Source organism: Stigmatopora nigra, chromosome 3 (genome assembly GCF_051989575.1).
Source record: "Stigmatopora nigra isolate UIUO_SnigA chromosome 3, RoL_Snig_1.1, whole genome shotgun sequence".
NCBI lineage: Eukaryota > Metazoa > Chordata > Actinopteri > Syngnathiformes > Syngnathidae > Stigmatopora > Stigmatopora nigra.
The window spans coordinates 10,554,466-10,568,292 of NC_135510.1; the positions used below are offsets into that span (position 1 = coordinate 10,554,466).

Sequence of the window (13,827 nt, forward strand, 5' to 3'; positions counted from 1 at the left end):
ACTACTGCACTTAAATGTCAGGGTTGATGAGACAGCCACACCCACCTGCCACATCAGCTCAGAACCTACTAAAAGCTTTTATGGAAGTGAGGGTGAGCCCGGTGGTTGATACAAATTAAATACTTTCTTTTCTTTTCCTTTGCACTGAAGGTAGAAATGCAGGGAAACCAAAAGAGAGCTTTAGAGTGTGACTGGCTGCCATCTAGTGGCTTTAGATGCTAAAACATGTCAAAAGATCATACTGTTTTCCATGTCTGTCATCACTAGGCCTATTTCAGGTTTTTTTTCTTCTTAAAAAAAAGCCCATGTATTTTAAAGATTTTATTTGTTAAAAAATGATGTATACTAAGCCCCCGCCCTAAAAAAAGACTATGGATAGTCAGGCTTTTATTTATTGACTTTTATATGACAGTGTAAAATAAGCCATTTATTTGTTAAAAATGACAGTGTGTGGTAAAGCTTTTTTTCTTAAACACAATCTATAGTAAGGCTATTTTCCATTAAAACTAAAAGGTAGACCATGTCCACTAAGGCTTTTATTTAAATTAAAAAAGACCACATATGAGAGTAAGAGTTTTTCATTTAAAAAAGATAGTAGCATGGCTTTTCTTTCTTAAAAAAATAACCATTCATCATAAGGCTATCTATAAAAAGTAATGAAAACAAGACCATATATAGTAAGGCTTTTTAAAAAATTAAATGTGACTTATACTCTTGTGCAATGTAACTAGTATGTTTTTCACCTATTTATTGTGCATTCTTTTGCGAGAGAAACAAATCTGCATAAAAGTACATACTGTAGACAAACATTGTTGTGATAATCTTTATTTGTAAAACTTTGGCATCTTGACCAACCATTTCAATGATCAGCCAGGTATATATGGTATCTACACCTATGTATTGATAAATCATACAATGTGATTTATACAGTCTGCACGGTCAATATTTACACTCTTACTGTACATTACCAAATTATTCACAATTGAGCCCCTTCCTAGTGATTTGTTGCCACAGTGTTTGCAGTAAATGAATGAACAATATATACAACATTACAACGTGTTCAAAATATAAGTCATGACTGGCACAACAATATCGCTGTGCAAATTGATTCATCCAGAATGATCACCAAAGATCCCATTTTTAATAAGACATTGTGATTGTGTGCATCTCAATCTACATTTCTACTGACACGTTGCATGGCAAAGGATGTAACTCATATCTACAAAACCGGCTTGCATTCATTGTATTTACACTCACTGGGGTTTAGAGTATTCACACAATTGTTTTAGCGCTCAAAACCTACTTGCAAATGAGAGCCTAAATGGCTGTCATAACAAACACAGTAATTGTGGGTTTAAAAAAATATTAATAACATTATTTATTGCAGGACCATGCTTTCTGTGACTACTTGTTATATCAAATAATGTCATAAAAGAACACAAATCACTTGGCAAATGTAAAAACCTTCCCAACTAATGGGTCCATAAGACATTAGTGACTACTTACTTTAGTTTATTTGTAAGACTAACTAAAGAGAACAACCATAGAAACTCATCATCTTACGAATGAGCTTAATGTGACTGTGCTGGTGCCTTTAACTCAGTTCACTTTGGCATATTTACACTTTGGGTGTGCATATAATGGGGTAGATAGAAATACTGCTGAGTACTTTATTAATTTCGACCACCAGTCAGGTGATGAAATAAGTTGCATCTCACTACAAGTGAAATATACTATATTGTAATGAGTTATTATATTAACTGGACATGTATGAAGTGCCTAACTGGGCATTTATGAAGTGCAGAAGATTCTTTCACTTCTCATACAGTGTAATGCAATTTTAATATTACAAATATTTGAGAAACCTTCAGTTTGATGCAATGCAGTGTAATGGATTCTATTTTATTGTTCATTATCAAGCAGCACAGTGTGTTGTTTTATTTTTCAAATGCTAACTGAGAGCAAACTGGTGCATCTGACAAAGGCCACTGCAATCTAGTGTTAGGGGCGTTATCTAATTCCAGAGGCAAGCGTGAAATAAAAAGATTGACTCTTACAGATACTATCCATTTACTGCCTCTATCCCTTATCTTTAAGGTCTGAAGTTGACACAGTACTCCCAACTTTCTTCAGTTCTCTCCGCTGGGCCAAGCAGGATGACTGAACAGGTTCGAGGACTGGAGCTGGACTACAGCGCCTCAAGGCCAAATACGTTGCAGACAGTGCCCCCTAATGGACAGATGTAAGCCACGTTAAAACACAAAATATTCTAATAAGTGTTATATGCTTCCATCTTATGGCCATAACAAGTATGACGTCTAAATGTAGTCAACGTTTCTTGTAGTATTTAGTGTAGTAGCAGTGGTAGTAGAGGTAGTAGTAGCAATAGTTGTAGTAGTGGTTGTAGGTGTTGGCTACCTTAACAGTGATCACATCTTGTCTTGTGAGGACTTTATCAGAGAGCTGATCCCTCCTTACAATCCATGGGTGGCGAAGGACCTGAAAAAAATAACATCACATATTAAGACAATGGCCTAATATACAAATAAACATCAGGACACAATATGTGCGTATTGGATGTAAAAAGCAAAAATGCATTTTTTTTCTTAAAGTGAACTTAAAAGCCGCCTCGGCCTGGTGGAGCAAGTGGTTAGCATGTCAGCCTCAGAGCTCTGGGGTCCTGGGTTCAAATCCAAGTTACGCCCATCTGTGTGGAGTGTGCATGTTCTCCCTGGGCCAGTGTGGGTTTCATCTGGGTACTCCAGTTTCCTCCCACATTCCAAAAACATGCATGGTAGCCTGATTGGACACTCAATTGCCCCTAGGTATGGGTGTGAGTGTGCATGGATGTCATCTCATTGTCCCCTGTGATCAGCTGGCCACCCATTCAGGTTGTCCCCCGCCTCTGGCCTAGAGTCAGGTGGGATAGGCTCCAGCACCCCTCACAAGTGGTTCAGAAAATGAAATGAGAGATGTGAACTTAAAAGCTAGAATTTTTCGGGGACAGAAAATACCTGGGGTGCAGTTAGGCGCTGATGGGGGTCCACGTGGAGCATCTTGGTCACAATGTCCTTTTTTTTAACATATGCAGAAACACGTGAGGCACAGTTAAAAAGACAATATTTGTCTGTACACAAGAAACATTCATGATTCTAACCTTGGCAGCGTCCGATACCAGGTCCCAGTTGCCTCCACTGGTGATGAATTTACCACAGCCAATTTGAGCCAGAATTTCCTCAGCGGAATCTTCAGGACTGCTGGCAAATGGACTGAAACTTCAGGAAAAGAAAAGATTCAGGTCAGAGGAACATTCAAAAGCTTGACGGCATATTTAAAACATGGTTGGGAACCTACTAAAATAGAACAACATTGCTGTCACTGCACAGTGCAAAAACTTGCCGGCTTACCCTGCAATCATGGTGTAAAGTAAGATCCCTAAGCTCCAAATGTCACATGCTGCATCATACCCTTGCTTTTTTAGAACCTGCATATGCACAACAACAACAAAAAGCAAAAACAAGGGGACAGTCATGTAGGCATTAAACTGCTCTCACTTAACTCTTAACCCAAGGTTGAATCAAGTTCCAATGGGGTTATTGAGTTTACACAGGAAATGATTATGAATGCAGTTAATGTACCTCAGGTGCCATGAATGTTGCTGTGTAGCATGGAGTCATTAGTAAGCCATTTTCAGCCCGGAGCTGTTTGGCAAAACCAAAATCACATATCCTCAGGCATTCTGGGAGTCCTCTGTCATCAGTGTAGTAAATGTTACTGGGTTTCAGGTCCCGGTGCACAACCTGGAAAAAGATACTCCATTTATTTGACTCTTATATTTTATCCTTCTTTAGAGATGTGATCAGTGTTCAATGTTATGTTTTGTATATCCAAAAGAAAATAAGTTGAAATATATTATGACATTTTTGCTGAATCTTACCCCCTGCGAGTGTAAATACTCGACAGTCTTGCTCAGCGTGCAAATAATGTCGGATGCATCTTTTTCTATAAAATTTGGCACGGTTAATACTCTGTCGAGCAGTTCGCCTCCTCTCAACAGATTCTGAACCAGGTGCACGCAATGGCCATCATCAAACACCTAAAGATTAGAGAAAAAAAAGTTGCACTGTAAATACCTGCAGAGGTCATTCACCTAGTTTGCGTCACATCAGATTAATTTCGTCATGTGTGTGTTTAACTTACATCCTTTAATGTGTTGATATTAGGATGCTGTCCATATCTTAATAGAATCTCAATTTCTTCAGATGGATCTTTCCTTCCTTTGTCAATAATCTGCAAAATGTAGGATATAGCCAGAATCACAAAATTATACGTGTGGATACTAATGTAAATAAATAAATATTTAAATAAGCTGCATTCAGAAAAATGTGAAGTGTTACATTAATAAATGTGATAGTGATATGTTCCAAATTTAAATTCATTCTAATAAATAACCTTTTGTACAGAAAAATGACCTCGTTTTAAAAGCACATCAGCGTTTTACATCCTATTAAAAAATAGTGTGACAAGGTAATTCATTTGTTTATTACCTTAACTGAATATTCCACAGCAGTCACTCTATGAAGACATCTCTTGTAGACTGAGTTAGCTGCCTGGCCAACATCCTCTTTCATCTCATAAATGTCACTAAATGCCAGGTCACCACGGAGATGCTACATAGACAGACAGGCAGTCATTATTATTGATATTAGTCATCATTATAACCCTATAGGCTGAAAGCGTAATTAAGTGACAATGTTCCTCAGTGTACCTGTGCAATAGGATTTATGGTTTTCCCCTCCTGGTGGGTTGGAAGAACATTAGCCACACTTTGTTCCTGACTCTGACTAGTCGCAACAAAACTAAAACCACGGAATAGCTGGTGTGTGTTTGTGCTGGGTGGGATGCCAGGAGAGTCTAGATTGGCAATGACATAAACAATTATGTTAAATCGAACACATTTTGACTTTGATTCTTCTATATATTGACTTGATTGTGTTCTTTGAGGCTACCCGTAGGTGTTCTGGAAGTGAATTCAGGGTCAAAATGAAAAGTGTCTTCAGGTCTTCCAACAGTTGGTTTGAATGGTGGTCTAATCTCCTTCTTGTACAGCTTCTAAAGAAAGAAAGGGAAAAAAGTTCATTTGAGCATTAACTTCTCGCTCAAATTTACTTGTATGTAACACTATTCCTTTCCTCTAGATGTCCCTCACTCTTGGAATACACTAAAACTTTCTCACAATAACATTTTCATTGGTACCTACCTGTCAATTGTATGCACTGGTCTCTTTCGATCAAGGTTATCAGACTTCAAATATATTTTTATCGTGCTGTTTCATTATGCTAGTTGTGATCAGAAAGCATGCCATTCAGTGAGTTTTGGAAGGTTGCACCATCGCTGTTAATAAAACTTTCGACTAGAGAGGCTATTAAAGATAAGAGGATTAGCATGTTACAAATATAGTGTGGAAAACTGGCACAAATGGAGGGTAGAGGATTCTGTCAAATGTCTTATGATTTCATATTGTGGCCACCTGTCAATGGAAGGGTATAATTTTGATAATATAAAGCTATTAACATTTCGTGAAATAAATTATACAGTATACATCATGCACAATGTTTTAAACTCCCTGCATTCTGAAAATCTGTCTTTTTTTGCTGCTGCCTCAAGAAAAAAGTCCCGCACACTCACATTCCAGTTGATTGATGCAAAGAAACAGTGACTTTTCAGTTCATCCACTCCATCTGGCCCTGCACCTGTAAATCACACATTTATGTAATGTAAGATAGCATTGCTCATACATCTGCCCATTCAATACTAAATTAACCATTTTTGTGTAATACGTAGTTGACTTCAACGTAATTCTCTTGCCTTCTTTCTAAGGTTTCAAGCAACACTTCTAAGAAAATGTTATTCAAGTGCAGATTGCATCATACAAACCCATTATATTAAGGGAAATAGATGCTGAACTGTGAAAGGATTATTTCAAGATGACTCACTGGTTTTGAACTGTTTTCAAATTGCTGAAGCATCACCAGCTTTTACCTTTTGACGCCCCACCTGACCTTGTTTATCGGACAACTGTAAAGTCATGCTGAATGGAATCCAGCATCCATGTATTTTATTTATTGCTTATTCTGTTAAGGACTGCAGGAAGTCTCCACCCTCAATTGCATGTAGCACAATTTTTGACACATCCTAATATAAGCCCATGTCATTATATTTCAGAAGAAAACTGGTATTTTGTTTATATATATATATGTATAAAACTCATGGATGCCCATAGTGTGTCATGGGATATTTGAGCCAAAAGACATAGAGCTCATTAGATTGTCAAAATACACAAATAAGATGTATTGGACTATGAACTGCAGGTTTCAAAGCAGGAGACATTTTGGCTATTTATAGTCCCAAAATGACAGTTTTCTGTATCTTAAAAATAAAACAATATCAGCGTGCAAAATACCTAGACGGTTTGCAGGGTTTCTCTTGAAAAGTGCTCGTAATAAACTCTGCACTTCAGGACTGAGGAACTGTGGCATTCCCAATTTGGCCCTTCAAAAAAGGAAAGATAAACATCAACACATTACATCACAAAAATAACAGGTAGATCATAATGCATTTTTGTAAGGTCAACATTGGTGAGAAATATTACCTTGACCAACTATATATAAATAAAATTAAATTGGAAATCACAGAAAAAAATGAATTGGCCTGTTTTTTCTTTTGCAGCCAAGGATAGCAATTTATATTTACTGAACTATTGCAAGACAAGGCTGATTAACATTCACTTGCAATAAATCAACTAAAGTATCCCTATGCTTATTAAAATCATGTTTTCATTAGTTTTTTAATTATTTGTAGAAAAACAAAATATGGTGACAAAAAGATTTCATCTTACTTTAAAATAAGGGCCATTGTTTCCTTCCGATCTTTGCCTTGGAATGGTAACGATCCTGTCAGCATCTCAAACTGTAAAACAGAGTATCAAAAAAGGCATTGAGGTAAGTTATAGTCAGTGCCCAAGCACCCTTCAGTGTGAAGGCATCTATTTTGGGCTCAATCTCAGAGCTGTAAGGCAGTTGTGCTATCCAAATGAGCAAAGTGCCGCCAGTAAATATTTAATTTGAGAAATTCCCAGATTCATTTTACAAATTTGTTATAGTTCACGGGAATGCTTGAATAGGCTTTTTGCTTTAAGTGATGACACCCTTCCCCGATGCCCTGATGCGGCAACCATCTGTCAGTGAATGTTAACCTCCTTTCTGAAATTAGTCAACTAAGCCACTGACTGACAAACAAGCAGATGCATGATTACCGAAACTGACAGGAGGACATAATCCCACAGATATGGATGGCAATTAAGCATTTTTTTCTGCCAGTCAAAAGGCAAATTAAGAAATGTAACAGTTGGGCTAAAAGTGAAAAACAATCTTACCATCAATACCCCGAAAGACCACCAGTCTGCACTTTGTGTGTGTCCCCTCCTGTTGACCACCTCTGGGGCCATATACTCAATCGTTCCACAGAAAGAATAGGCTCTTTTGTCATGGTCGATGGCTTCCTTGCTCAAACCAAAGTCTTGTGAAACAAAAAAAAAGACGAAATTTAAAGAAGGGTGAAGAAAAAAAATGTTAAAATAGAAGGACCTGAATGGGCTTACCAGTTATCTTTATATGTCCCTCTTCATCCAGAAGAATGCTGTTGAGAAAGATCAAAATTGATATATTTATCTGTAATATTGGCTGGGATCTAATAATAGAAAACTCTGCCAAAGACAATGTAACAAAAAAAAAGCATCTCTCAGAACACTGCTAAGCAGAGATATGTTATAAAATGAATGAATAAATAATCACATTTATGTTGAGTTTATATTTTTGGATTTTTTGAGGGCAACGTCAAAGTCAATTATTCTTTTTCAAAACATCTTCTGTTCATGTAGATGGCCTCGCTTGCCCCCCTGTCCCTATTTTTTAATAGAGCTATGACAATATATTTTACATGGTGTTATATGGTGATATATCAACCTTTAAAGTGGGATCCACTCTTTTTCACAATATACAGTATGTTTTAATGTATTTCTTACTGGAGAGGACTGTTTACACCAGGTTAATTTACAGAATAAATTTCATAGCCCCCTAATACTAAATACTAAATGCTAAAAATGTGGATTGTGCATTCTTACAGACAGACAGTCAAACTAAGTTGGCAAGAAACACAAACTCTTTGGCCGAGGTTGCAAGGTAAGAACCAATTGTGTGGTCATTACTTTTCAGGTTTGAGATCCCTGTAGATAATTCCTAAACTGTGTAGGTGGTGCAAGGCCAACGCCAGCTCTGCAAGGTAAAACTTGACATCTTCTTCTGTAAACATCACCTGAAATTAATACATAAAAACATACAAAAAATAAATAAAAATGATAATGATGCATGCTGACAATTACAGGATAAATATGTCAACTTTCTATGTTACACAAAAACCTTGAAGTGTAAAGACTTGACATTATACAAGGCGGCCAGATACCAAACTAACCTCTTTCGACAGACGAGTGAAAAGGTCCCCCCCTCGGAGAAAGTCTAGGATTAGATAGAGCTTTCCTTCTGTCTGGAAGGCTACACCCACACAGGGACACGCACACACAAACCAGATATGACACATTGGAGCTTAAAAACTGTGTTAGGGTTTTAGTATAATCACTGTGTTATTTGTAAGGACGTATTTCAAGTTGAAAAGGTGAAAAAGTGAACATATTCCATCTAGCATGGTAACATTATAACAAAAACAGCTCCAAGTAAAACAAAAACAAAAAACATTTTTTGCTGTGTTGGGTTGGGTTGGTGCATTAAGACAGACTTACCATAATGCAATTTCACTATAAAAGGATGGTTGACCTCTGCTAAAATGTCTCTTTCCATCTTCGATCTCACTCGGTCCCGGACTGGAAAGGATATAAGGAGACATTTGAGCTGTGGTGAATGTGAAACACAGGAGATGAAATTGCATTTACTTGATTAAAAAACAATAATTAGGATTAGACTCATCTCATGCTATGCTGCTTAGTGGGAAATACAAACACAACGTTACCACATCCCCATCCGTCTCAAGACAAGAGCACTTAAATTCAATGGGGTGCCGGTTAAGAGGATTAAAGAATGCCGTAGTGTAAAGACAACGAGTCAACACAAGACAACTTTGGCTCATTCATTCACAATAACGTTGCATTCTCATTGACAATAATCCCATTCAATTGCAGTTTATCTGTATATAAAAAAAAGTAAGAATTAACCTCTATGGCACAAATCCCCTTCAATGTAGGGCACCCTGGGTTCAGATAACACCATTCAATGAATATTTGCCATTCATTTTTTTTAAACAACTACTGTAGATAATTGCATGGGTAAAATTTTAAAAAACAACCATGTTGGAAATACTCCTTAATTTTACTTCACATATTTTGCTCTTCATTACACTGTTGAACTTAATGACATCTTAAACTAATCTACCACCATACCTTTAAGTGTGGCTTTCTTCAGTACTTTCATTGCATAAAGTTGTCCTCTGTCCACACCTCGGATCTTTCTCACCAAAAACACCTGAAATATATATATTTTTCATTAACACTGTTAGGAACAACTCTCATCTTTGACTCACTTGGGAGCTAATACCTAGCTAGATGTCATGGAATAGTATTTGAATGATAGTATTAACTGTAAAAAGTATACATCTGCTTATAACACTGTGTACCTTTCCATAGGATCCCTGTCCAAGCACCTTAAGGAGCTGGAACTGAGAAGGGTCCGCTTTCTCAAAGCCTTCTTTAACATGGTGGCTTATGTCAAACTCCTTGAGTATGCTGTCATCCTGATGTAAAAAAAATGAAATAAGACAGTCACGGTATGATCATTGTTGTTGAAATGAACTTATAAAAATATAAAGGTAAGCAAGGTAAACCTGCAAGGTAAAGTTTTGGCTTATACATCCAGAGAACTATCGATGTAGTCATCAGTTTATAGCTGCTGTGATTCATCCTGAGGATATTTCAAGGTTGTTCTTCCTAACTCATTCAACCTTGGATTTTATGAACCTTACCTTGTACACTGATAACCGTTCCCAGTAAACAATTTAAGGTCCCAAGGGAAGGCATTACGAACTAATATTGTTTAAAATATCTTCAGAATATCAATAATTAAGGTACATGGACATACTTAATCACCACTACTTTAAATTGCGTGTAATTATGATGTTTATTTAAGAACCATATTAATGAAGAGTAACTAAATTGAAGATCGATTCATCTTAGGGTGAGTGTATCTATCCAATACTTGAAAACTTTATGCAACAATCCTAATGATCTCAAAGGGACTGATGATGAAGCATAATGCGAAGGAATTTTTTCATCCCAATCAGTCTTCTTAGTCAAGCATATGATCAACTGCCAATCTACAATGCAACACTATTGCCTAAAATGTCGATTTAATCAATTCAAATGAGCCATAAAATCTATGATGGATGACATTACCAGATATAGGTACAATATATTAATCCCCATTTATATCTTTATCTATCTTCTCCTTTACTGTAAACTGGTGTTAAAACAAGATACAAATGAATTATGGTCTGCTTTGGCTTTCTTCACTCACTAATATTTTAAATTTGTTCAGTCAAAATTAACCACCCAAACAAAAACAAATGAAAAAAAATCAACGCCATTACAATCGACATAATACAGTAACCACATACACAAGGCATCAAATAAAATGTTTTATTTTCTCCCTATATTTCCTCACAGCTTAAGCATCTTTTGTTCCCCCTTCTATTTATATACCAAAAATACAAAGTGCACCGTGAAACAGCATGCTGCCACCCTGCTCTGCTCTGATCTGTTTAGGCTATAAATAGAACTCTATTGCAGTGGCATCCATTGAATCAATCTGTCTGGATCCATTTATCTATCAAGCTGCCTGCCCGCCTGTTTGCTCATCTGTCTGATTGCATTTCTGAGAGGACTGCCTCTCTCTCTATCCCTCTCTATCTCTCTCAGGCAAAGCACTGGCCCTTTACTGAGATGTCCTGGACTCCGGACATACAACGACATTGGTGAGACTGCAGCATATAGTGACCTCACGCCTTATGCCATTCCACAACAAAAAAGACTGCAGCACTGGCACGATGCTTACAATTCAGAATTGAATATTCCAGCAACAAATATGCAATGCACATTTCACAAACAGTCTCAATTTCTATGTGAAAACCGTTAAACACAGGGGTTTTGTTATTGTATTTGAATATGCAAACTACTGATGTCAACTTTATTTGTTGACATCCCCATCAAAATTCTCCCCAGGGCTTGAGTGGGTGTACTCTGGGTATCCGGTTTCCTCCCACATCCCCAAAACAAGTATTGTAGGCTTTTTGAACACTCTAAATTACCCCTAGGTATGAATGTGACTGGCTGTCCGTCTCCTTGGGCTCTGTAATTGGCTAACCACCAATTCAGGGTGTCCCCCGCCTGGTGCCCATTGTTAACTGGGATAGGTTCCAGCACCCCCCGCTTCCCTTGTGAGGCGAAGCAATTCAGAAAATGAGTGAAGGAATCCTCATCCAATGTTTTGGTAGTGAAATGCCACAATTTGTGAAAATAGCTCATCAGTTTGCCCTTGCAAGTCACTAACATATATTATAAAGACACAGTCGGAAATGTTCAAGCCATATAAAGTTACCAAAAGCCGCAAATGTTGTGTTTAGGAATTACTGAAAATGGCAATTACTCTGTTCATTAGTAAATAAACAAACAATTAACTGATTGATGCTTTCCTTAATTTAGCTTCTAATCCAATAAGGGCATCCAAGGTCTGTTAGCCCTCCTGGAATTTTGGGATGCTTATCACATATGACAGGATTGTAAATCACACATTTGAGATGTGTTATAATGGCCATATACATAAAGGACCTACCTCTAATTGACAAAATCCTGCTGTGTTCTTGTTCCGGGCGGCCTTGTTCTTCAGGTAAATAGAAAACCATCTCCTTACTGTGAATTTTCGCATGCTGGTATCCATGGTAACGATCAGACATGCACATCTAGCCCGTTTGCGACGCGCATTTCTTCTCCGCACGATCGAGCGGATTCAGACGTCTCACTAACAGCCAAGTGGTTCCTCTGCTGAATCGTTCTTGACGCGTTTACATTTCACCATCATTTCCATATGCCCTCCGATTGTCTCCTTTGGTGGGTTGCATCTATCTACGAAGGAGTCAATTTCCCATGCGTGTGCGGTGTGTGTGTGTGTTCATCCTCTCCCACCTCTTTCTGCTTCCAGCAGCATACAGCAACAGCTGGTGGAATCACGTGGTGTCACCTTGTTTGTAACCCCCCTAACCACCCTCCACCCCTCCCTGCATCCCTTCTCATTTAACCTCACACTGATGGAGAGACAGACACACTGCGTGCAGTGCAGGCGTGAGTGAAAATACTGTATATTGAACATGGGAAACAGAACAACCAGTGGAAAGGAATGTGATGTAATGGTTTGATTAATCGATATGATTGATTAGACCATGCAAAGCTGTCGTGTGTGAAACAGTGTGTGCGTGTGTGTGTGTGTGTGTGTGTGTGTGTGTGTGTGTGTGTTGCACGGAGCTGTCACATCAGCAGCTTTGCATAGCTGCAGTATTACATAACCAAGGGCTGAGAGGTTATTTAATGTAAGTATGGGGTAAATAATGGACCTTGCCCGTTACCCGAGTCAAGTGATCATGGAGCAAATCCCACTTTTGATGATGACAGGTTTAACCCTTAAAATGATAAGTGATTATTTTATGGTAATTTCATATTATGGGTGATTTGTGTCAGTGCTTTCTTAAAATGTCAAAGCATTTAATTTATTGCCTGTAATTATCACCCTTAGATATACATTTAAATAGGATTGAATGGATGTGAATGATAATGTTTCAGTGCCATTGATGGGGGTATACACCCAAACCGTTTTGACTGGGAAATATGGTAAGAAATCACCTCTCCCAGTTTTAAAGAATTGAATGTCTCACACTTTCAACGCCAGCCAGAGCTAAAGTAATGCCCTACTAATGGTTAATGCCATTATTTCAGGAATGTTATAGTTCATGTCTACGTAGATTCTCTGAATGTGAACAACATGTTAAATGACAATGGTTAGTTGTTGTAGAAATTCCTAACTATACCTCTTCACCTGCAAAGCCCTGAAATAAATTAAGAATGTTTAAAATAAATAAAATACTAATATCAAGCACTGTAAGGTATATCTGCAAAGTTGAAACAGTTTGCAACAGCTTATGAAAGAGATTATGGACATGGTGTCTATGTGTAGATAGGATTAAAGTCATAAGGAGATCACAATATTAATATCCATACAGACAAAGACGATACATACAGAAAAACATCATCAGCACAATACCATGCTCATGTAAGTTACTACAATAGTCTAGTGAGATCCACTACAAGAGCTGTATCATAAAACTTGACATTATTTGACACTTCCCTTCCACTTTGTAATTATAAACTAGGCAAAAATAGAAAAACAATCATGCATTTTTTATATGCATGTAGGATAAAGTGGAGATATTATATTTTACTATATTCAGTGTTAATTTTAGACCACTGGACCTGTTAAATATTTTTAATTAGGGATTTGACCAAACATAATGGAGCATTTTCTATCCTTTGTATTGGTCTTTATTTCCTAAGGCACATTTATTCGATTTTAAATGTGGACAAAATGAAGTGGCTGTTTAGAATAATGAAGAAGGACCCTTTTGTTTTTCCTATTACAAAGAAGATAAACAAACACAAAA

The 13,827-nt window shown here is 37.4% G+C and overlaps 1 protein-coding gene across 1 annotated transcript; it reads right to left on the reverse strand.

Annotated features, from left to right (window-relative positions):
* Positions 1–815: 815 nt before the first annotated feature.
* On the reverse strand, positions 816–12,365 carry rps6ka2 (ribosomal protein S6 kinase, polypeptide 2). Its single transcript, XM_077712435.1, has 22 exons — positions 11,952–12,365; positions 9,742–9,858; positions 9,509–9,590; positions 8,855–8,935; positions 8,530–8,609; positions 8,267–8,373; positions 7,661–7,698; positions 7,436–7,578; positions 6,899–6,969; positions 6,464–6,552; positions 5,689–5,753; positions 5,010–5,112; positions 4,769–4,914; positions 4,548–4,670; positions 4,201–4,290; positions 3,938–4,096; positions 3,639–3,800; positions 3,408–3,484; positions 3,158–3,275; positions 3,015–3,071; positions 2,419–2,499; positions 816–2,229 (listed from the first exon to the last, which is right to left on the reverse strand). Exons 1-22 carry the CDS (start codon positions 12,054–12,056, stop codon positions 2,080–2,082), a joined length of 2,244 nt encoding a protein of 747 aa, XP_077568561.1. The 5' UTR covers positions 12,057–12,365; the 3' UTR covers positions 816–2,079.
* Positions 12,366–13,827: the final 1,462 nt, after the last annotated feature.